This window comes from Haliotis cracherodii, unplaced genomic scaffold (genome assembly GCF_022045235.1).
Source record: "Haliotis cracherodii isolate W230 unplaced genomic scaffold, xgHalCrac1.p SCAF_8, whole genome shotgun sequence".
Lineage (NCBI taxonomy): Eukaryota > Metazoa > Mollusca > Gastropoda > Lepetellida > Haliotidae > Haliotis > Haliotis cracherodii.
In genome coordinates this window covers 16,523,778-16,549,371 of record NW_027266341.1, presented here as the reverse complement: position 1 = coordinate 16,549,371, position 25,594 = coordinate 16,523,778, and the positions used below count along the sequence as shown (strand labels likewise).

The 25,594-nt window shown below is 39.4% G+C and overlaps 2 protein-coding genes across 2 annotated transcripts; both read left to right on the top strand.

Moving 5' to 3' along the window:
* The first annotated feature begins 1,218 nt into the window (after positions 1-1,218).
* Positions 1,219-2,424, top strand: LOC139450827 (uncharacterized). Its single transcript, XM_071232663.1, has one exon. The coding sequence runs from the start codon at positions 1,219-1,221 to the stop codon at positions 2,422-2,424; it is 1,206 nt and encodes a 401-aa protein (XP_071088764.1).
* A 9,381-nt stretch (positions 2,425-11,805) lies between these two features.
* On the top strand, positions 11,806-15,214 carry LOC139450826 (uncharacterized). The gene is made up of 3 exons (XM_071232662.1): positions 11,806-12,991; positions 14,433-14,566; positions 14,621-15,214. Exons 1-3 carry the CDS (start codon positions 11,806-11,808, stop codon positions 15,212-15,214), a joined length of 1,914 nt encoding a protein of 637 aa, XP_071088763.1.
* Positions 15,215-25,594: the final 10,380 nt, after the last annotated feature.

The window sequence follows — 25,594 nt, the reverse complement described above, 5'->3', positions numbered from 1 at the left end:
GTGGTTTAAAAAATAAAAGGTGGACGAATTCTCAAAAAGACATCGAATTAGGTAAGAATGTAATAACATAATGTTTATCGTTGTTACATTAAATCTTTAAGAAGAAATGCTGTCCATAACGTAGTACAAACACAGCAGTATGCGTAGAGATTTACGCCTGTCTTGTTTTGGATTCCCAGTATACCTTCTACCTTATATGGCAATTTCCCCAAATCATCTAAAGTGCTTGGTTAGGAGTTACAATACATTGTGATTTTTCATCCCTCTGGTTTTACGAAACGAGCGTCAGAATTCTTGTATTTCCCGAGCGAGGTTCGTAAAATCAGTATGAGACACATGCGAGTGTAATAATTTCTTTATTACCCATAATTTCTGAAAGCTATTGAGCTCTCCTTGAACAAAATGTACTAATCGTACTAACCGTCTTTGAAAAACGCAATTGTCGAGTGAGTGTCAAATAAGATTCGTATGACGTAAACAATACATTGTTGCAGGAACAGCTGTACCATCACTATTTTATAGTGGTTCATGCTTATGATCGGAATTGTACAGTTAGCAGAGATTTATTATGATTTTGGAAGGGGTTTTATTTCTTTTATTCACATTTTTTTTCCAGTGTCATCTTCTGCCTTAGTTTGACTTTTATCTAGCAGAACACTATAATACAAGACACGTCACCTTCATACAACGCTTGATCATATGAGTACGTTTCTCGCCTATATAAAGACAACAGATCAAAACGCTACACGTAAAAATACCCCCCCCCCCCCCCCCCCCCTAGAGAGGTAACAGACAAAAAAATACCCCGCATCTCAATTCCCCTGTAGGTAATATGTACAGTTTTAGTTTACAAAATGAAACATCTGGCGTTTCTATATCCGATTGTGGCCACCACAATGTGCAGCGTGACGACATAATAGTGAACTGCAATGCAAAACTGAACATGGCTTGCTGAATTTTCTTTTGGGGCGCACTCTTCATGTTAGCTAGGTAGTTGTGCTAAACACGTTTATTTCAATGCCGCTTATGTATGCGAGTAGATTCGGTATTGTGGAACACATTATGTTTATCTTTGAAATATAATTCACCTACCAAGTTAATCTTTCAACCATTATGGCAAACGTCTTGTGTGGATGAGCTCTTCATAATAATGTTTTATGTGGTTTTTATTTTCCTTATTCAGCTACTGCTGGTCAAGATCAAAGAGGGACGGAGTTTATGATGTCATTTATTCATGCCAATAAGAATAGCGGTTACGTGATCCTCCTAATCACAGCTGAAAATGGAGCTTTTGTGACGATCACCATCCCACTTCTGAGTCAACGCCTCACAAAGGACATAGCACCCGGGGAAACATGGAAGCCTCACCTACCCACAGAGTTGAGGTACAATGCTTATTTTACAACTGTGGCATCTGCCGTGAATGTCACTTCTACATCACCTGTTACAGTGTACGTCTACGATGGGATTGCAATCAGATCCTCTGGCTACATGGCACTTCCTCTACACGCGCTGTCCACGTCATATGTCGCAGTTACATACATTGGTCAGATGAACACTGCTTATCCTGTGTTCCTTCTTGTTGCCATCATGAATGACACCACAGTGGACGTTTTGTACAGGCTTTCCAGTGGTGAATGTGATGAACGTACAACTGGGGAGTCTTCTAGACACATCCTCCAAGCGTATGACGTTTATGGTCTACAATGTACTGGGGACTTCACGGGGACGTATGTTGTCAGTAACAAACCTTTCGTGGTTATCTCTGGACATCAAAAAATGAATATAAGTGGATCTAATGTTGATACTCTTCAAGAGATGTTGATTCCTGTTGATCAGTTTGGTCTGAGTTATGTCCTGATTAGTCATTATGGCAGCGCAAGGGGATCCATCAACAGAGTCGTTTCTTCTTCTGACAACACCCGGGTCGTGTCCAGTACTGGAGCTGTCTTCCTACTTAATGCGTACGATTATGTGGACATTGACACGGATGAAAGTGGGCAGCAATGTATAAACTCAAATTTTCCAGTTCTTGTGGTTTCCTTCTGCAAGTCGAATAACGCTGAGGATTTTGACCAGAGGTTAGCAGATGCAGCAATGTATCTCGTACCCGCAACCAACATGTTCACCACAAGCATATATGTCGACTATGGCCTAGCTATCGAGCTGGATGTAGCTGAATATGTGAATATCGCCTTTGTGTTTAACAGACAGGATACTCCCGACTTTTCAGCTTCTACAATCGTCCACGAGGTCATCTCAAGCTGCCCTTATGACGTATACACAATGACAGTAACAGAATGGCCAGTCGTGTTCTCTGAAGGTTCCCTCAAATTTGGCGCTTACCTCTATGGCACAAATAAAAACAAGTTGAATGGAGCAGCTTTACCTCTCAATATGAACTTTGGTAAGTCATATATCTAATACACCTCTCTTCACAGTAAAGATGATTAAATAGTACCTAGCGTCGGACCAATATGTTTACAGGTCATTCAAGTAAGGTTAGGTTAGGTTTTACGTCGCATTCAAGATTATTGCACTTATGTAGCGACGTGCATGTTGCATATGTGCGTGCATGCGTGCGTGCGTGCGTGCGTGCGTGCGTGCGTGCGTGTGTGCGTGCGTGCGAGGGGGTGTGCTAGTCCGAAATTATGCCGATTTTTTAGTGCGAGCCCCCCTGAGATATACCATGCCTGTTTTCTTTAATTTCTACTATCTTGTTTTACAGGCAACAAACTTGTGGCGGCTTCTTCTTCTTCTTCTTCTTCTTCTTATTTTACCTCACCTTCTTTTTCTTCTTCTCTTTCCTTTGCTTCTCCGTCTTCCTCTCCTTCCTTTTCGACTTCTCATTTTTCCTTTTCTCATTTTTCGCCTTCTCCTTCTTCTCCTCCTTTTTCTTCTCCCTTATTTCCTTCTTTTATTTCGCCTTCGTTTTCGTCTTCTTCGTCTTCTCTTTCCTTTGCTTCCCCTCCTCCCTCTCCATTTCCCTTTCCTTCTTTTTCTTCTTCTCCTTTTTCGTCTTCTCATTTTTCTCCTCCTTCTTCTCCTCCCTTTTCTTCTCCCTTTTTCCCTTCTTCTACTTCGTCTTCTTCTTATTCTGCTCCTTCTTCTTCTCCTCCCTTTGCAACATCCGAATCAAGTAGCGTCCAATCATCCTCTAACCAAGACATGTATGAGTTGACATCTCCCATGCCTCAACAGAAAGAATGTGGATGTCATTGCAAGGCCCATGTTCCTTGGAACATCACCGAGGAGCTGCTTGGGATGTTACGGAAAGACATTATGGACGTTCTTCTTCTGGAAACTAAGAACCTATCCAAGACTATCAGGAAGCTGACGAGTGCTAAGGACAACAGACCCAGTGCCGTCACTATAGGATCAGTCGGAATTGTCTTTGTTGTTCTTACAGTAGTTGTCATTTGTGTTCCCGATGTAATGTCTGTTCTGAGATGTCTTTTCACTAAAAACAAACCCCGCCCCAAAGAGTATCAGTTTGTTAGCAATGTAAAATAGGTGATCTTGTGGTTAAAGTGTTCGCTCGTCACATCAAAGACGCTTATATTAGTAACCTCTGGCACAATATTTTATGACAATATTTGGTTTCGTGTACATGTACACATATATAAAGCTGTGGTTTCAATATTATAGTGGGTTCAAATCACGGATTCATCCTGAAAATGGCCCAAGTTTTTCACCTCTACGCCTCTGCTGATTGGATTTCAAACATACGTCGAAAATGTCTTCGATCTAAGTTTTTTGTATTTCCTTGTACATTACACCGACAAACCCTGGTCAGTAATATCATCACCAAACCGGGACCCAAACGCCTCTCAAAAAGGTACCCAACTATATCTATGTTGCTATTGACTATTACCAACTACGAACAATCTTTTTGTGTGCTGATGACAATCTTTTGCTATGGCTCATTGAAAAAGTAAATTCCTTTTTCTTTTTGTTTTCAAATTTACATTTTAAAAATATGGCATGCGATGATGTCGTATTGGACAATCACGTTACACACATGAGTATATATTGAACGGTGAGGATCCTACGCTCCTCTTTGTAATGAGAGAATCACAGTTAAGCATGTCTAGCATGACTTTGTTGATATTTCCATCACAAGGGATACATATTTCAAGTTTTTATCCATAAAGTATTTTTTGAATAATGTTAGTCCTCATTTAATTATTATTTGGGGAAGGGGATAGAATTGATGAATATATTGTGATTCACATAGGTAGTTGTTTTATGAATTGATAACTAAGATTGTCAGTGGCTGTGTTCACGTAATGTAAAATTATTGTCCCACTGAGAGGTATCGGAAGTACATGCCATTCGAAGATTTGTATTTTCGGCTTAACTTGCAAACAAACCCAAGCAACCAGAGGAATTGTGGAACTCCTGCTTTGATACCAAGAAGGTAGCAGAGGTACCGTAAGTCCCCATTGTCCTTACTTCAGTGGCCTAACTTTAGTTCCTAGGAACTGTAGCCCATTTTTATATTGTATTGTTATGTATAGTTTACCATATATATCTGTGATAGTTTTGTTATTTTACTGTCCTTTATTGACATATTTTTTGTTATAAAATGTATTTAGTATTCATGAAAATCTTTCCATGTAGTCACTATATACCGGGTATACTGCATGACAGTCTACAACCGATTGACGTCAATATACCAGAGACACACAACATTGTCGAACTGGGCTGCTTGGACGTGGATGATCAGAATCTGGTGTCTAGCAATGGTTAATGAGTGAATTGTATGGCCTGGAATCCCCTGAAGTGGCATTGTTGTGGTAGGCGACCAAACGGACCATGTCATGTACTGTTTCCTTTCAGAAATGTCCCTGTTGTTATGTCTATAGTATATACCTTAGTCTGAGTTCTGAAACATCAGAGGACGTGCACACCGACCCTTTGTAACTACAGCTATGATGGTCATACACTTCATGTTCGGGGGGGGGGGGCGGTCGGGTAGCCTAGTGATTAAAGCGTTCGCTCGTCACGCCGAAGACCCGGGTTCGATTCCCGACATGGGTACAATCTGTGAAGCCCATTTCTGGTGTCCCCCGCCGTGATATTGCTGGAATATTGCTACAAGCGGCGTAAAACATACTCACTCACTCACTCACTCACTCACTCACTCACTCACTCACTCACTCACTCACTCATGTTCAGGGACCAGAACTTGACCTTTTGCGTTTTGGAAATACAAATTTAGATACATCCATGTAAATGATGTGAGATGCAGTTGTATAATGGTATTGTGTTGACATGCAGTTTAAGATCACTAAATGTTCACCAATATTGATCCTATAGATTTATCAGACGATTATGTTAATATCCAAACTGTGACCTTTATCCTGTCCCACACTGAAGTACATGTAACACATGTAGTGTCTCCTTGGGCAAGTGACTTTGCTCGAGATGTTGATCTCTTCAACCAGCAGTGGACGGGTACCTGGTAGGATGTGGTAGCTGTTAACCTTCTAGCGCCTTTCGTGAAGCTATGGATGTATACTCCCCAATGAGCTGACAAATACTTGTTGAGTGCACACTGATCCATTGACTGGGTAATAAGTGCATTTTGAGCAACCACTTAGTTGAAGGAAAACAGCGCCGAACAAATGCACTTTGAAAAATATTGTAAAACCAAAACTAGGGTTTTCTCAAAAGGTATAATCTTTGCTTACCTTGCTGAAATTAGTGAGACACTTCAAACCATTCTTACGTAGACAATGCTCCCACTCCATTCTCTCATATTGCCGTATTGGTATTGAACTTAAAATGCCTAAGTAGCTTTGTCAAAGATACTCATTGGTGTAATGGTGTTTAATGGTACACTTGTGATTAGTTACATTGTACGTATACATGTTTGTGCCATCAATATGAAGTGGTTGTTTTTGTCTAGACTGAAGGGATCAGGTGCAGAAGCATGTTGGGCTATTCCAACAAAAGTTAGAGGGCATCAAGATGAGTTCAGTAGTTTGACTCATTGCTATTTGGTAAACTTAAATGTTGTCACATTGCTTCTCAGTCTTGTTAACGTCCTGTGTTTTCTTCACCAGAAGGGACCGCCTCCGTGGTCTAGTGGTAGAGCATCCACCCGGAGAGCGGAAGGTCCGGGGTTCTATCCCTGACCGCGTCATACCAAAGGACGTTAAAAGATGGTACTTGTTGTTACCCTGTTTGGCGCTCGGCATTAAGGGGTTAAAGCAAGGACTGGTCGGCTCGGAGTCCGTATACTGTGTTTGAGTGGGATATTCATGTTAAACTGCGGCATGGTATCTCAGTGAGCTAGCACTATAAATCGGCATCAGTCCGGACTAGTACAAGTAGCCACACAAACACACACACGTACATGCACGTCGCTATATAAGTGCAATAATCTTGGACGCGACGTTAAACCCCATTTCACCTCCCCTCACCAGAAGGAATGTCTCTCTCAATATCCCTTTGGAAGGCTGTAAGAACGCATATTTAATGTTAACCTTAAGGATGCACTACACTACAATGTATTTAAAGACTAGATATGTCCGAAACCTACATGTATATTCAAACCCGGGATACATTGCTAGGATATTTGAGAATAAGGTATTTGGATTATCTGTGTGTGTTGTGTAGTTTGTCTAACACTCTGTACTCTCAATCACTTGTCACTTGGCAGTTTCAGTTGGCTTAACTGTGAGCAATGTAAGACCGAAGTTATTTCTGTTGGATGTCAATTGCTTACAATGTTCAATTTGGAATCAGATTTTCCATCATTATAACTAATGGTAAGGCCTTCTTCCTTTATGTTGAATGGTGGATTACAATATTGATTTTCGATCCTGTCTTCGACGGTACTGTGATAATTTTAAAAACTAAATCGATGAAAGTGTTTCGCCATTGGTTTTCGTCGTGCTTTGTGTAAGTCAATGCTGACTGCATCTCAACTTTCAACTCCATTACCATCCTCGATTATTATAGCTCCATTCTCTTAAGGGTAATACCCTGGATCTAGCTCCGTTTGAGTCCAGTTCGCATGACAAGGCGTTTAAATAGATGTGCCAATAAATTACAATAAGGTCTGAGATACATGATGTGGGAGGTCACTGATTGGAGAGATGGAGATGGCGAGGTCACTGACAAGACGAAGCTGTGGTGGTGAAGTGTTCCAGGTTATTTGTCAAAATGTATTGGAGATATAATATCCTGGATGATCAAGAATACTGAAATACGGGAACTGTCAAAAGTGGTATTTGACCAATATCGATAGAAATATCGAGTGTACTAAATGTTTCCGATATTTTTGCAATGTAGACTTTAGCGATTCTCAATGCTGTTCGGACTGAAAAGGATGACTTCAGTAAAGGTAAACTGAAGGGTTGACATTTCCTACGTTGTCCTTCATTTGCTTTCTCAAAATGTCAATGAGCAGTATATGGAATAAACTACCCGAAAGTCGGATGTACAGATTACCCTTCTCTCGTGAATGAATGATGCAAATAACTCGACTGAGGCTCACGGGGGTACATCTATAATTCAAATGAGTCAGATAAAACACAATGCCTCATAACTCTTGTTTTTCTCCAATGTTTGCCTACTGCAGATTGTTCCTACGCGTATGTGTTATGCTTGTTTTTAAATAAAATGAACAGTCCCTTTACAGTGCTTTCGTCTAGATTTTTAGAAGATACAGAGTACATCACACAGATCACATATTGGACAGGTGCATTCACTAATGTATCGTCACAGTACATCACACAGATCATATATTGCACAAGTGCATTCACTAGTGTATCATCACGGTACAACACAGATCACATATTGCACAGGTGCATTCACTGGTGTATCATCACGGTACAACACAGATCACATATTGCACAAGTGCATTCACTAGTGTATCATCACAGTACATCAGAGATCACATATTGCACAGGTGCATTCACTGATGTGCCATCACAGTACATCACAGATCACATATTGCACAGGTGCAGTCCCTAGTGTATCATCACGTTACATCACAGATCATATACTCCACAGGTGCAGTCACTGGTGTATCATCACAGTATAACACAGATCATATCTTACTCTTGCATTCATTGGTATTGACCCATTATCCTTGTGATGCATGGCGTTAATGCTGTTTAGGTTGGACCTGTTTAAGGCAAAGCGGTCGTTCATCATCCCGAATGCCATCTCGACATTTTTTTTTGTTGGTTCTTAGGACAATAGAATATAATTTTGTCTTTGCACATTTGTGAATGCAAATTTTATGGGTAATAGGAAATAAAGCAGTTTATTAGTAATCTGTTCATGATTGGGAAAGTGACAATATGTGGAAATTTCCCTATCGTATCGAGCAAGTCATGTTTACCTGTATTAGACTGTAAAATACAGCTAGGGTGATGGCCGTGCTTTGGGTATATAATATTGTGTGTTTGTACTCATCACACCGGGCGATCAATAGACCTGGGTAAACAGATGTGTAAAATATCATTACTATTTTCTTTTGAAATTGTTATCTGATAATTTCAGCTGTAGCCGTTATGTAGTGATTCAGTAGTAACAAACAGTGCAGTATGGATCATGGGTAATATTTCGTAATTTCGACCCATATAATCCATATTTCGAAACTCACATACCAATGTGCAATATTGATGTAACTGTACATTGTGTGGCACTGGTATTACTCAGGGCTGATTATTAAATGTTACGCAGACATCTCCTGTGAAATATTAGTATGGAATATGCCAGGTGGGAATCTTGGAACATTTATAGATCGCATTCCTTTGTTCGATGGTTCTTGTTCAATGAACATAATGATCATCAACTCCTTGTGTCTGAATGGATATAATTGAATGTGTTTGATGTTTGTCATTAGTTGAAACCAACTGGTTATATATGGTGGCTATTGGTAGAGTCGGGTATTCGATCCGTTCGAATTGGTCCAAAGTATTTATTAAAATTACATGGAGATATATCCATGATGCTTCTGTTGTTTCCGCCACCCATTGGAGTTGGTGGTTCGTCTCGCGGTCGTGGTAGTCAAGGTGGCACCTGTCATCTATACACACAAATATTCCCAAATGAAAACGTGGCAATGTGGCAAAATGTAACACACTATTGCTTTTGTATTGCAACAAAACCAGGGTATTTATCTGTTTGTACAATACTTGTTTGTAATACAGTTTGTAAGAAACGTCAGGGGTTCAGGCCACAAACATGGATATCAATAAGAAGGATATATTATCCCAGACAAACCAATATACACTTTAACTAGATTTGTGAGATGATGGTTTTACTATTGAATTTGTATTGCAACAAAACCAATGAACTGGGATATATTATATTTCTCAGTGTCATAGATTCTGACGATCATTAATTCAGCTTGACAATCTCAAACAAATACAAATATGAAATTATGAGCCCGCCAATCTTTAGCGAGTACGGTCTTCTGCTGGTCCAATGGCGCTTCGATCATTCGTGTTTAAGATAAAATAGCAAACATGTCAGCCTGCTGTAATCTGAAGTAATATTTCACACAACAACAATAGTTATTATTCAAAAATTATGTCAAACCTATTTATCGTGACAGAGGCTTTTAATTCCCTTTAATCAACACAAAGATATTTTTGACACAGATGCTTTGAAACACTTTCAGTCCTCCTGACTGCTCCTGCGCCCATAGATATGCGAACATTTACAAATGTGTTGGTATCTGGTTAAAAAAAAAAATACTGGAACTCCGTGAACGATACCGGCTTGAAAATGGCTCTTGTAGTTTTGAATTTTAACATTACGACATACAAAACAGAAGGTAGTACCTAATAGTGATGATTTAGGGTTACAATTCTGAATTGCTACAGCCAGAGCAATATTGAGCTTTCTGCCATGCCGTGACACATTTACTATAGCAGAAACAAACTCTGACTATCATAATATAAAAGAATCTTCTTTAACTTCTTTTAAGTAGTATATATGAATCTGGCTACTCACCCACGAATAGTAACTCCTTGCATCTAAGATACACAAACCTGTAGCAATAGGTAATGAAGGACAACCAAGCAAGTCAAACTTTCTCTTCGTTCTGTTTGCTCGGGTTGGATACGTTCTAGAATCCAAAAGCTTAATTAATTAATTTATTACCAATCGGATGAGTATACTCGGTACTTCATTTGACAAAAATTAACATGGCCTATTATCTGTATTATACGTGCACGCCAAATGAACGTGTATTCATCCTCAGTTGTGGGGTTACGTTTAAAACCAAAAAAAACACAAAGGTCAACATTTGGTATATAACTATTTTGTTGCACTCTTTACCCTTTTGATCATATGTTCTTACATTTGAGCCTTCGATAATCGAGAGTAATATTTATCACAATAACAATAGTTTATTGCACAAGAATAATGTCAAACTTATTTTCATGACAGTTTGCTGTTAATCCCCTTTAATCAATACAAAGATTTTTTGACACAGATGCTTTGAAACATTTAAAGAGTACGAAATGTCGCATCGATTTAGTTGAAACGGTTCAATTGATGGAATAGGTATTTTTTCCTCTAGACGGAGTGGTAAATGTGGATGGAGGATCACAGCTCGATATGGTTCCATTGTTTGTCAGCTCGTTGTGTAAGTACATCAATCATCCCTTAGAATCGATGGCACCTATCAGACTGCCACTTACTGCCCATTATTACCTCAATGGAAAACATCTCATGAACGTTTGCATTAATTTACGCGTAAATAGTATAATGTTGTTTCATGTTTTCTTGCATTCAGATGGTAGCGTTCATCTGATGCACTGTTACATAATCTGAGGGTCTTTCAAGTGTTCAAAGATGTGGAAGGTCAGTATAATTATCTTAACACATCTATATATTGTTCCAGATCTTGACCATAGGGGCTACCTATCATTTTTAGCTCCATGGTGAAAATTGATGGTTGGTTTATACTATTACAGATTTGATATTGGGCATTTCTGATATAATCACGTCGTGAAAATAAAAGCAAAAAGAAACTATTTTCATAATCAGGAGAAGCTCTGACAAAAGCAGCGTCAATTGTTATGATTTCGACTATATCATAAGCATGTGTTTATGAATCACTAATAGTAATGATACCAGGTATTCTTGAAATGGTGGTAACGGTGGCATCTGTCACAAACTCATGCAAAGGCCAGACAATTGTTCACATGAAGAAACACGGGAACAAATGGCACAAGTCAAAATAAGGAACAGCATCGGACATCATTTTGTCACTGGTTTGTCAAATCTGGAACACATGCCTGCCATAAAGCTTTACCAAAACAATTACCAAAACCCTGAATGTTGGAACCTTGATCCACATATTTCCTATTTTCAGGTCTGTGATCTTCTATGGGGCGTCATGCTGATATTTTCTGGCAAGTCAATTAAAAACTATCGGGGCCATCTGTTTAATATTATAAAGGGGAGGGGGAAGGGGTGTGTGTGGGTGTGGGTGTGTGTGTGTGTGTGTGGGAGGGGGGGGGGGGGGAGTACCAAACAATTAGTTCTTTCACAGCACGTTTGTCCAGGACATCAAGTAGTCGAGCGTTCATTTGTTTTCTTTGGTAAAATATTTCCCTGTCATTTACGCATATATTGGTATTTAGTTACGGATTATAAACATTCTAAATATAATTCACTTATTTGTTTCATCTATAATAGCAAATGTATATTTTGGCATATATTTTGATAAGCATGGTAGTTCTTCATGATAACGCTTAAAATAGTGTTTTTTGTCGTTACTATTAAGGTGCTGCTGCTGAACAGGACCAAAGAGGAACAGAGTTTATGCTGTCATTTATATACCCCAAGTACGATGATGGTAATCCGATCCTCCTTATCACAGCTGAGCATAGAGCCTATGACACAATCACCATCCCACTTCTGAGTCAAAACCTTACAAAGGACATAGCACCCGGGGAAACATGGAAGCCTCACCTACCCACAGAGTTGAGGTACAATGCTTATTTTACAACTGTGGCATCTGCCGTGAATGTCACTTCTACATCACCCGTGACAGTGTACGTCTACGATGGGTATAAACGCAGATCCTCTGGCTACATGGCACTTCCTCTACACGCGCTCTCCATGTCATATGTCGCCGTTACATACAGTGGTGAGATAGAGTCTGCTTATCCTGTGTTACTGCTTGTTGCCATCATGAATGACACCACAGTGGACGTTTTGTACAGGCTTTCCAGTGGTGAATGTGATGAACGTACAACTGGGGAGTCTTCTAACCACACCCTCCATGCGTATGACGTTTATGGTCTACGATGTACTGGGGACTTCACGGGGACGTATGTTGTCAGTAACAAACCTTTCGTGGTTATCTCTGGACATGAGAATACGCAAATAAGTGGAAATTTTAAAGATACTGTTCAGGAGATGTTGATTCCTGTTGATCAGTTTGGTCTGAGTTATATCCTGATTAGTCATTATGGCAGCTCAAGAGGATCCATTGCCAGAATCGTTTCATCCTCTGACAACACTCAGGTAGTGTCTAGTACCGGAGCTACCCTCCAACTAAATGCATACGATTATGTAGACATTGACACGGATGAAAGTGGGCAGCAATGTATACACTCAAATTATCCAATCCTGGTAGTTTCCTTCTGCAAGTCAAAAATTGGGGGAAGTGACAAGTTGAATTTTGACGCAGCAATGTATCTCGTACCCGCAACCAATATGTTCACCACAAGCATCTATATTGACTATGGACTAGCTGCTGAGCTGCACATAAATGAATCTGTGTCTGTCGCCGTTGTGTTTCACAGAGAGGATACTCCCGACTTTTCAACTTTTACAACTGTCCACGAGGTCATCTCAAGCTGCCCTTATGATGTACACACAATGAAAGTAACTGCATGGCCAGTTGCGATTTCTGGTGGTTCTGTCAAATTTGGTGCTTACCTCTACGGGAGCAACGAGGTCAGGCACAATGGAGTTGCTTTTCCTCTCAATATGGCCTTTGGTAAGACATGACCTTAGAATGCTTGATGTGAACTAGAGCTAGGCTCGGTTGCATTGACTGTCATTCAAACACCCCCTATCTGAAATGATTTTTTTTTTGGGGGGGGGGGGGGGCTTGACTCTTTTGTACTGGTTACTACAGTTCCGTAAAAAGCCATTTAAAAAGAGATATATATTGCTGGGTTCAAGAAATCCCTGTTATACAAATAAAGGATTTTTACTTTTCACAATCAGAGAAACGAACCGAGAGAATCAAGGCAATGTGTCAAAAATGAAAGCAAATGTCATCTGAAAGTTACTGAGTAAAAGTGCTTGACTTCCTCATAGACAATACCAATGTGAAACATAGGGTAAAGACATTTAGACAAGAAGTAGGCATCCTCATGGACACCAATCGTATTACCCTTCTAGCTGATCTGTTTCGTTATGCATATGAATCGGAATTTCATCTCAAATTGAAAACAAGGTTATTTGGCACTGAAGTTTATCTCAAGCTTCAGGTATTTCAATGATCAGGTATCGTTCAATAATCAATACCATCAAATAGATAATTCCCTTCCACTAATTTCACCATCTGAACTAGAAAAAAGAGACTAGAGAGACTGACTCATCTGTTTCATTTTTAAATCTTTGCATAAAGATTCAGAGTGAAAAAACACTATCCAAAAGACTGTATGACAAGAAGGGTGTATTCAACGTCCCCATATTGTCAACTTTCCCTTTATGTCGAGAATTATTCCTGCAGTTCTGACTGTTGGTATCTTCAGTTCTTGAGGTTCAATCAAGCATGCTCTTTCTACCAAGATTTTAAAGAATGTCATCCAACTCCAGCTCAGGTTTTCATTGATCAGAGTTACAACATTCAAGGCTTCAGTAAAGCTTTCAAAACGTTTTATGCTTGTCATGTAGTGTACATTTCCAAATTTGATGCTTCAGTGACATATATTATGTCCGATGCAATTTCCTATTTTGACTTGTGTCATATGTTCCCGTGTTTCTTTATATAAACAATTGACTGTGACTTGCATGTGTTTGTGACGGTGCCACCAGTGGGGCAGGATACGCTCACCTTTTCGCGAACACCTAGTATCATCACTATTTGATAGTGATTCATAAAAAAAACATGCTCATGATATAGTCGACATTGTACCATCGACTCTGCTTTTGGCAGAGATTGCTTATGAATATAGAAAAGCTTTTGTCAGTGTTTTATGCTGATAAATAAATTCATGATTTCCCCGATAACAAAGTTTGAATGTTATATAATTTAGAGTTGGAGGTATCCAATATTTGAAATAATGCTCAATATTTATGATTTAAAGCAATTGTAAAATCTGCGTGAATATCAAATATATATTTGATTGGTTTTCATATGATTGGTGTCCTGAAAATACAATAACCTAAGCTGATTGCTTAAATGATTCATCTGTTGTTTTTCACAGCCAGTGGACTCGTGTCAACTTCCCTTTCGTCCTTACTTACAACTGAATCAAGTACCCGCCAGCCTTCGTTCTTGTCTCAGGTTCCGGAGTTAACATCACCCACCGATGGCATCCAACCTTCGTTCTTGTCTCAGGTTCCGGAATTAACATCACCCACCGACTGCATTCAACCTTCGTCTTTGTCTCAGGTTCCGGAGTTAACATCACCCACCGATGGCATTCAACCTTCGTCTTTGTCTCAGGTTCCGGAGTTAACATCACTCACCGATGAATTTCATCCTTCGTCTTTGTCTCAGGTTCCGGAATTAACATCACACACCGATGGCATTCAACCTTCGTCCCTGTCTCAGGTTCCGGAGTTAACATCAATCACCGATGAATTCCATCCTTCGTCTTTGTCTCAGTTTCTGGATTTAACATCACCCAATGATGGCATTCAACCTGATGAGACCAGCACCAGTGCATCTGAACAAGGGTGTGTTTGTCTTTGCAAGGTCCAAGCCCCGTGGAACATCACAGAGAAGCTGATTAAGAAGGTACGGGAAGGCATAAAGGACCTGCTTCTTTTGGACACTACGAAACTCTCAAAGACTATCAGGAAGCGGACGAGTGCTCACGACAACAGACCATGTGCCGTCACTTTAGGATCTGTCGGAATAACCTTCCTTGTTCTTACAGTAGTTGTCATTTTTGTTCCGGATGTAATGTCTGCTCTGAGATTTATTTGTACTGAAGCCCGAGACCGGCCCAAAGTGTTGCAGTTTGTTCGCAATGTAAAATAGTTTATCTATGTCTTTGCAAAGACATATATATATTAAGGTGATTATGTGCGTGAACAGTTGGGGAGATATTTCAAACCAACTGCTTTATAAGTACAACATTAAAACTAAGTTCCCGAAATGAGAAATGAATTCGTTCAGCATTTGTTTTTCACTATTTCCTCAACCTGTCACTACTACAATGGATGATGTTATGTTTATTTCAAAGACATTACAACACATATCAAATTAAATATATATCATGAAGTGTTATTTCATCTATTCTTTATAAAAATATACACATTGTGTAACCATTATTGTGAACTACATATGGTCAAGGATGAGAGTAAATAACCTTGAGTGAGTGAGAGAGTTGTTTTTAACGCCGGTTTTAACAATATTCCAGTTATATCACGGCGTGTCAGCTTGATGTCGGCCCGAACTGATGCAAGGCTCACACGTTTACCACTTCGGTGAAACCCACGAGCACGGATATGGTGCTGACAAACCTAGAAACATAATCGGGGCGACCCGGGATTCGAACCCACAATCATAGGTTTCTGACGTTCCCAAGGGACGCAACTCTGCACAGCAAATTGCATCGCCTTAGACGACTGGGCCACCCGTGCCCCCATATAACCTTGAACTTGAGTAATGTGTGTTATATGTTTCACAACCTGTGACCCTTTTTCGGGGTATCTAAGATCGCTGACTGATGCACCCATGTCTAATTATGCATTCCAAAAGACTACCGTTTTCAAACAATGGTAGAATGGAGATAAACCCACTATGTTTTGAACGTTGATGTAGTCCCATTGAAGATGAGATATCTGAGGCTATTATTTGAATTTGAAACCGAGCCCTTGAGCGCAAGGTTTCAAATGTATATATAAGAGCTATCTCTTCTACAGTAGGACTACATCAACTTTCAAAACACATTATATGTATCTTATAATTATGGTGACAAGTGGTTTAGTGAGTGAGTGTGTTGAGCTTTACGCTCTTTTTAGCAGAATACCTGCCATGCCACGGTAGGGGACACACAAATACACTTCATCCATATGGATCTATTTACTATCTGTTTGACGGTGATGCCCACAACCTCCTGAGATTGATTTAATACCCTAGTTTAATCTCCGGCACAGATGGTTTTCATGAGATTTATATACGCATTTAATTTAAATGCATTGTGTCAGCAATGTTGCTGTGAACATCTTACGGATTTTAGATCATGATCCTAATGTACATTGTTGATGTCAAATATCCGTGGAAAATGGCTCAATAAAGCGACAAAACCATTTTCATTATGATAATATGAGTGACAAAGATCATTTCCAGAAGAAATCCATACAAAAGGCAAAGTCCATTGTCCGATTCCGAATATATCATAAACGTGTTTATGAATCACCATCAAATGGTGTTGGTATTCGTATCCCGATCATGTTTCTAGGTGTGTCAGCACCATACCCGTGCTCATGGGTTTCTCCAAAGTGGTAAACGTCTGAGACCAGCATCACTTCGGGCTTTCCTCCCACATCAAGCTGACACGCCGTGATATGTCTGAAAAGCGGCGTACATCCAACTCGCTCACTCAAATGTTATATGTTGTTGTACTGACAAAATAATCCCTTTGAGGATTTTCGCAATAAAGCGTTGTGCTTTGATTGATGGAGGTGGGGGAGGCTGGGTGTTTGTGTAACTTTGTCCCGTTCTCAGGGAACTAAATTAATGTTTGAATCTCGCGCTTACTGACTTGTCATTTGAAACAGCCGCCTTCTCCCGGACATATTTGTTCCGGTTCGTTACAGTCTGACTGTTGTAGTTCTCCTCGTCTCTTGCCTTGATTGACAGGTCCTATGAACTTTGTTGTTTAGCATACTCTCCGTTGATTGGCTACTGATTTTGTAGGCGTGTCATGTTCTTTGCATAAATTAAACAGTCATCTGATTCATGTCACGCCACAGTATGTATTCCTACACCGGGACTGTTTATCAATATCGTTATATTTTGTCTGCTTTGATATATACAACTGTTTTTGGTTAAGCTATTGTAGATAAAACATGTTTTCGTTGTCGAATTTAATTATAAGCATTGACTGCGTATTGTTTTCGGTTCATTGAGGTATGAATCGAAAAACCAATGTGCAAACTTTTGTAAGAATCCGCTACGCGGATTAAAACTGTTTGCACATTGGTTTTTTTATTCATACCTCAATGAACCGAAAAAAAATACACAGTCAATCCTTAAGTAGAGGTGGTAAAAACATGGTATTTAAATGTTCGGAGTGCATGTAGGTTATCACGTGATGAGATGAGAGTTCATTATTGAAGAATTTGGGAATTTAGTGAAGTCTGTGTTCATTGACAGCAGCATTTGTATCATACACGGTTGTAAATATTTATGCTTCACTTCACAGCATCGGTGTCTACTCCTCACAACAATGAATACACTACTTCCCTGCGACAAGTCTAGACACTACTACAAGCTGGCCAGTCCCCTGACGATATATTTTTTTTATTGTAAGATTCAGTTTTGTCTCTGACGGTATGCAGAACTAGTTGTATATTAAACTCCGTTTATTCGTCAAGGAGGGCGAGTTTGTCTACTTGTTACATCCTTCGCGCAACACGTGAAAGGCCCTGGTCTGATTCCAGACATGCTAACAATGCACAAGGGGTAGCCTAGTGGTTAAAGCGTTCGCTCCTCACGTCAAAGACCAGGGTTCGATTCCCCACATGGGTACAATGTGTGAAGCCCATTTCTGGTGTCCCCCGCCATGATATCTGGAATACTGCTTAAATACTGCATGGTTTTACTAAGCTCACTCACACATAGCAATGCACAAAGCCCATGTTAAAACGCGATGTGAAATATTACTGAAATAAGGATAAAAGTGGTGTAAAACCATACCCCATTGACTGAGAAACATGAACGGGGAGACGAGTCCTATCATTAGTATCATGATTTCTGACATGTACATCAATGAACAACACAAACCCCTTTGCTCAACGTGAAGCATACATTATAACGTGTTTTAACAGGCCCTGAGACAATGAGATAAAGTAGGGTTGTGACTATGTTCTTGGAAACACAGGGCGCGGCAGGAACCTGGCTGTTACCAGTGGCACAGATATGTGTGGTATTTCCCGGGACATGATGACGGTAATTTCTCGCTGATTTACTGCAGCATCACAAGCAAAACGTGTGAACACGTATCGTAGTATAGCACGTGGCGTGTAGGACGCTGAACTGACTGGTGATGGCAACGCATTAATTTTATAGGGAACAGGGAATTTGTGTCCTTCCATAAATATATTTCGGGAAGTTGAAGGTGATTTAAATCTATTTTAATGCTATCTTTTCTTTCTTTTTAGAAGTAGTAGTAGTGGTAGTAGTAGTAGTAGTAATAGTAGTAGAAGTAGTAGTAGTAGTAGTAGTAATAGTAATAGTAGCAGCAGCAGCACAGCAGCAGCAGCAGCAGCAGTAGTAGTAGTAGTAGTAGTAGTAGTAGTAGTAGTAGTAGTAGTAGTAGTAGTAGTAGTTTTGTACTTTGTTGTTTTTTGTTTAAAGTCGCACTCAACAATATTCCAGCTATGTGAGTGCGGTCTGTAAATTATCGTGTCTGGGCCAGACAGTCCAGTGGTTGACATCATGAGCATCGATCTAGCAATTGGGAAACGATGACATGCATCAACCAAGTCAGCGAGCCTGACCACCCAATCCCCTCTGTCGCCTCTTAGGACAATCATAGTCGCCTTTTTACGTCAAGCATGGATTGCTGAAGACTTTTTCTAACCTTGGTCTTCACGGGGCAGTAGTAGTAGTATATATAAACCATTTCAATAATATAGTGTGTCAAGAGTATTACATTAAGTATATTTCTACCCATAAGTTTCGTGTAGCGTTAGCGAAGTTCAGATGTAGTTCTCACCAACAAACAATTGAGACTGTCAGATATGCAAATGTTCCAAGAAACGAAAGGTTTTGCAACGTTTGTAAAAAAGGTTTCGTTGACGATGAGTATCATTTATTTTTTGTATGCACGGTGTATGCCGAATTGCGTGCACAGTACATTCCAAGAAACTACTATATATTTCCCACATTACATTAATTCGATGTCTTGATGTCAAATGATAAATTAATATCATAAGAAATTTAGCTGTGTATATCTATAAGTCTATGCAATTAAGGACAAAACTGCTGATGTAAATTTCAATTACAATAAAGGCTGCTGTACAACTGTTGTGACATGGGCCGATGGCCTACGTAACCTTACTGAATAAACGTCAACATAATATAGATGAAAGCAGCAATGTAGGGCTCCAAGGGCTGCCTTCATCATAGTTGACGTACATGGATGACATTTCGCATGGTCTCACATTTAGTTAATCAGAAAACAAAAGCACTGAACCAATATTCTTAATCGGCTTAGCTCTTTTAGCTAGCCTTAATGTACAACTACGTCTTGTCTGATTACGTCAAGTCAACAATACCAAGAGTATAATAATAACTAAAACACCTGCATTTTCTGAGTCTGCTTGCTTATAAACATAACGACTTCCGGTTGCAAATCTGCCACTTTCTGTTTCGGAAAACCTATTGTTTACTGTACTCCTGTCTCAAACCAGAGATTCCCACGGTTTTATCTCAGTTTATAACAGATTTATCAGTACTTCCTGTTTTTAATTGGTCATTTCCCATTTCGGAAAACATGTTCATACTGCATAAGAATTTAAGTCTGAAAGTCCCATGGTTCTAGTTCAATTTTTATAACAAGACTATTGGTATTTCGTGTTTGGATAATTCAACTTATTTAAAACACTCTTTCTGTTCTTCAATATGAACGATACACGAATCGAGTCTTCAGCAACCCTTGCTTTCCATAACAGGCGACTATGCTTGAGGAGACTAACGGGATCGGGTGGTCAGGATCGCTGACTTGGTTGATGCATGTCGTATCCCAATTGCGTGGATCGATGCTCATGATGTCAATCACTGGATTGTCGGGTCCAGACTCGATAATTTACAGACGCCGTCATATAGTTGGAATATTGCTGAGTGTGGCCTTAAACAACAAACAAACTTAAAAGCCTCCAGTAACGCCTTTCCTTTGTACTCCGAAGTGGATAAATCTCCAAAGGACACCTTTTCGCAACGCACGCAGGATATCATAAACATCAATCCACAACGTCGGGGTGCGTGTGCTTCATCTGATCTGAGAAACATAGATTCATCATGTGTGTTCAAAATTATTTTATCAGAAGGATCAAATACAGTTTGAGAGGGGGAGGTAAAGTGAAATAAATCAGGTGGTATATTGTCGAATCCCATTTTTCCAGGTGAATACATAGCTTTGGTATATAGAAGATATTGAAATTATTGATATTTGTACCAACTGGATGCTTGTTTACCTGGTAATAATTTGTCATTGGTTTTGAGCATGTTTCTCGTTTATGTGGTGTTCGGCTCTATTATATTTAAGTAGTCAATTACTAAAATTATGGTACGACCAGGTTGCATCGTGCTACGATGTGGATCCCTACTCGTGCCATCAGTCACAGGTTCACCAAGACTTGATTGATAAGTATACGTGTTCAGGTCCCCTGCCAATAGTAGGTTCTACTGTGTGTAGGAATCCTTCCCCTGGCCACAAAAGCCGCCTGGGGCATTTCTGAACAGTCATGACACTGGAACAGAAAGTGACATGACCTACATATATCTCTTTAGATATACACTTGTCCTCATGAGTCTACATGATGGTGATTTTTGTTTGACAACTCAGACGACTGTTGTTTTTTTGTTATAAACCTCTGATCACGTCCTCCTGTTGTTAAATACAATACCATAATCTGTTAGTAAGACCTTGGCGACAAGTTTGAGTTCATTGGGTCTTTCTGGGATTTAGAGACCTCGTATGAGGTCTTTCTGAGATTTAGACACCTCATATGAGAATATTTGGAGTTACAGAAGTTTCCAGTTTCCAAACTGCATTGAAACCAATCAAACATACTTGCGGTGCTACGCCCGGGTATGAGGTTTCACGTTTTAGGAGAGAAACCTGATGAATGGGGACGCAGATGAAATTTGGACTTCTTGTTTCAAATGTTCTAAACTCGAACGCAAGAACTGAAACTTTTTCATTGTGGAATCAAACCTGCAACCTCACATACGTTTTGTAACCCACTGTTTTCCTACTGAGCCACCGTTGCAGGTGATGAAAGGTTGTTCAATTTTAGATGTGATGACTTGGTTTGTCTATTCTGCACGTGTATATTTCTCTCGAACGCTTTGGTCGCATTCCTTTTATACCGCGACAAACTGTATTCTTTTACCATAAGATCTCTCGATATTTTCTGCTATTTCTTCTATTCAGACGGTTTATAAACCAGAGATAACACGACCCCTCGGTATTTTTAGCGATGAATTCACTACAAATAGAAAGCTGTGAAACTCTGTACATCTTCACCGAAAGGCATCAACATTGTCTTTTCTACTGAGGGGTTATATTTCAAACCGTGCTGTTTAGTTCATCTTAGCGTTAACACTTATTTATTTCCTCGGTTTATACGTCGGTTAAGGGACTCGGTCTTGATGTGTGTAGAAAGACATCGTCCTCGCACCTTAACCTTTACTTATAGTTGCTCAGAAAACGGTGGAACAATAGTTCTACTAAATCGAACAATCACAGTAGGTTAGTTGGTTTGTTCTTTAACGCCGCACTCAGCAATATTCCAGCTATATGACGGCGGTCTGTAAATAATCGAGTCTGGACCAGACAATCCAGTGATTAATATCATGAACAGTAATCACAGTAGAGCTCGTAGTCATTCGCAAGTAAAACATATGTTTTTTTTATAGAAATAGTCTTGTAGCAAAACTTACAAAAACTAATCAATACGGAGACAATTTAATATCTAAACGTTTTAGATACCATTGTAAATGGTACATTGATTTTCTCTTACACGAAGTTCGTTTCCATCATCGATAGCAATTTAAGACATCAAGATATGATTCATGAAATATGACTCACGATAAAAGCAATTATCTTTTTTTTAAAAAATCCAGATGTTCATGTGGTTATCAAGGACATTGCGATCGGTGACACCCGACGAAAGAGTCAATATATTGCACCTAGGATTGATTATTCGACAGGTACCACCTTAATGGAAAAGTTCACACTCAAATGAACCCATTTTTCTTGTACCTTTTCAATATGAAATGTGTTTGCTTAGTTGTTTCCTAGCCACAAAATAGCCCCTACAAATATTTGAATTATTTTATTGGTGTTTTGCATTAAAGCGTTTCATATTTTTCATATTTACCGAGAGTTCTATTAAAGTACACACCATGGCTGACGTTAAAAGGAGAGAGTTGAGTACAGCGTGTGAATGGTAGTGGCGTGAAACACATCCCGTTAAGAATAGGATACCATTGTTTAAGATGAATTTGCTACTCAGGGCCAGTCACTCCCCACTCGAAACCGTCAATGTGTGATGTAAATATGTAATGTAGATTATGTAATAAATTTAATGAGACTGACCAACACATATTGTCGGTGATGCCCAGCTTTGGCAAAAACACAATATCTTAAGCGATATGATGGAGTGGCTCGATCCTTTTATTACCGTCTTCGCCATGCTTACGGTTTTAACACAGAGGTCCATCCATGGTACGATCCAGAATATGTAGAGGGCGTCATTGAATATGATAAATACAAAATTCTTTGGAACAGGCCCGTATACAGCCTCAGACGAATCCAGGCCAACAAACCTGAGCTTGTCTTTTTTGATAAATCCAATGAAATCATTTATATTATTGAATTTTCTGTCCCTTTTGACACTTATGTGATTGACGAGATCCAGGAAACACATGGAAAATATGCAGACCTTTTTTTAGAAATGTCCCGCTTGCATCCCAAGTGGTCCACATCCCCATTGTTCTCGGTGCCTTAGGTTTGGTACCTCCCAATCTGTTGACTGACATTGGTAATGCAGAAGGCTTCAATGTTGGGGAGTCTCCCCATTCCCCGAAAACGTTCTGGGCGGGCTCGACTATAAAGGCAGCGCTTCCTGGGAGAAGTCCCATTCGCTGTCTGGGCTGCGTGAAGAGGGGGCAAGGGCCCTGAGCTGATGATGAGCCTAACCAACAAAACCCTCTTTGTTGCATGTATGCCTGTAAACAATTGAGTCTTGACCAGGCAATCCAGTGATAGTGAACCAGACATGCCCGTGATACGATAGCGTGTTTACTGATTTAGTTGAAACGATATGTTAAGTTTTAATCAAAAGGTTTCATACAAAAGCTTCACTGCACTTCAGTCCATCACCGACTTCACAGCCAAATTGACAGGCCATTCTTGTTAAGGAAGTAACCGAGCTTCAGCCTAATCTCAAGATCGCACTACTCGTTTACTTACTTACATTGGGAATTTAACGTGCGCTTTCCGCGCACAGTACTCGTTTAACAAGGACCGCCGTCATATAGCAACAACCATGACCAGTTCTTGTGAGAGAGTTCGAGCATATGCACCAAGAGATTCCATTTTGATTTGTCAGGAACATATCATACCATGATCTGTGATTGTTTTCTGTGATCGGATGATTTAATGACCTGTCTGTGACTGGAGCCATCATCAACCGAATCCCTTTTCTCGTGAATGTTTGTCTCCAATCTTTCCAAATTCAGTAATCATACTTTACTGAAAAGCAAACCCACATCGAAACTATCGAGGTACCAGACTTTTTAGAACGCCATTTTGTGTGAACATTCCAAGATTGTTTAACGCATTTGTACCTTAAACCTAGTCTGTCTTACAGACCCTGACACAAATATATAATTATCGAAATACAGCCCATGCAAGTCTATGTTTGGCAAGTCTAGATCACTGCAGTATCTGACAATGAAGAGAGTCACTGGGCTCCTTTTTATTATGTTTTTATTAAGATAACTGAACAACTGTTTTTTTTCTGTACGATATGTTCATTTCTGAGACTAGATGTTAGTCTACCTTTTAACAGAAATTTTCTTTTATTTAAATAAATGTTTCCTGTTGTATATTGGTAAGTATTATCATTTCATTTTACTGGGGTTAAACACACATATACGTTGGTCCACTATGCCAGTCAATATTTACCAGGACCAGATATCGTACAGACTGACTACAGAGGAAAATATCATATTTATCGAAACATTCCTTAACATGATATAATTCGATTAAATCTTACCCCATGTATTCCATTTCTGCAATGTCGTAATCATCATATTCTGTCTTCGAAAACAATTAATGACGTTGATTTTCATACAATATAATTTATGATATAATCTCAGTTTGGAACAAAATATAATTAGAACAAATAAATAATTTAAGTAACCTTGACAAAACATTTGGTATGTACAATAGTAAAATAGCTTAGAAACTCTTTTTTAACCAAGTGAATAAGAAATTGTTATTTTCTTATCGTTATGCTTTATGTAACATTAACAAATTACATTTAGATTGATGTACATGACATATTCATAATGCGCCAAATTTTCGCCGTAAAGTTTGTTTACGCGCTATATCATTACCCCTGTCATTCTCAGCTCCCTGGGATGTATACAACCCAAGCTGCGTGTGAGGCATTAGACATTTAACAGTCACATTACCATCTCATCCTATCGGGTACCCCTTCACTGCTGGGAGAACAGAGTATACCTCGCGTATACTCTAATAAAAAAGTCGAAGTAAAAAACAAATATAAGAATATAAATCAATTGGGTAGGAAATACGATAATGATGTTTTCTTTGTAGCGAGAGTTTTTTTAAATTTTGGTTTTATGAAAATAACGAGCAGGTACAGACTTAAAACAGTAAGCTGAAAATAACTGGTAGCTAGTATTAAAAATTAAGCATAATCAATCTTTTAAGTATGTTTTCATTTTAACTAACTAGGGTTAAGCCGTTCAATATGGTACACCTGATTATATACACTGATGTGTTGTGGTTGATAAAACAGTTTTACGATTAGGAATTGAATAACCTCAAATTGTCACATATTTCCAGCCCGTTTATCTAGACTGATTATGTATACACACACATATACGCAATAGCTGGCACTGTCTCCTCCGACATAAGTAACCTGTGTATTTGAGCGTTGCATACGAGCATCCCCGTCAAGCCTCTAACAATCCGTTAAGGGTCTTAATTCATTCCGTCCACTGGCGTAACAAGCCTCATTATTCCTAAGCCGATAACAAACACTCCTTGGATAGGCCCCTGACACTGAGAGTTAATTCTCTGTGTCGACCCAATTGTTTTGACAAGATAATGGAAAAGATATATAAATTCCGACTGGACGCCGTTGCCTTACATCCCTCTCTTGAGCAACATAATCTAAGCAAATGCAAACAGTCCGTGATCTAAAC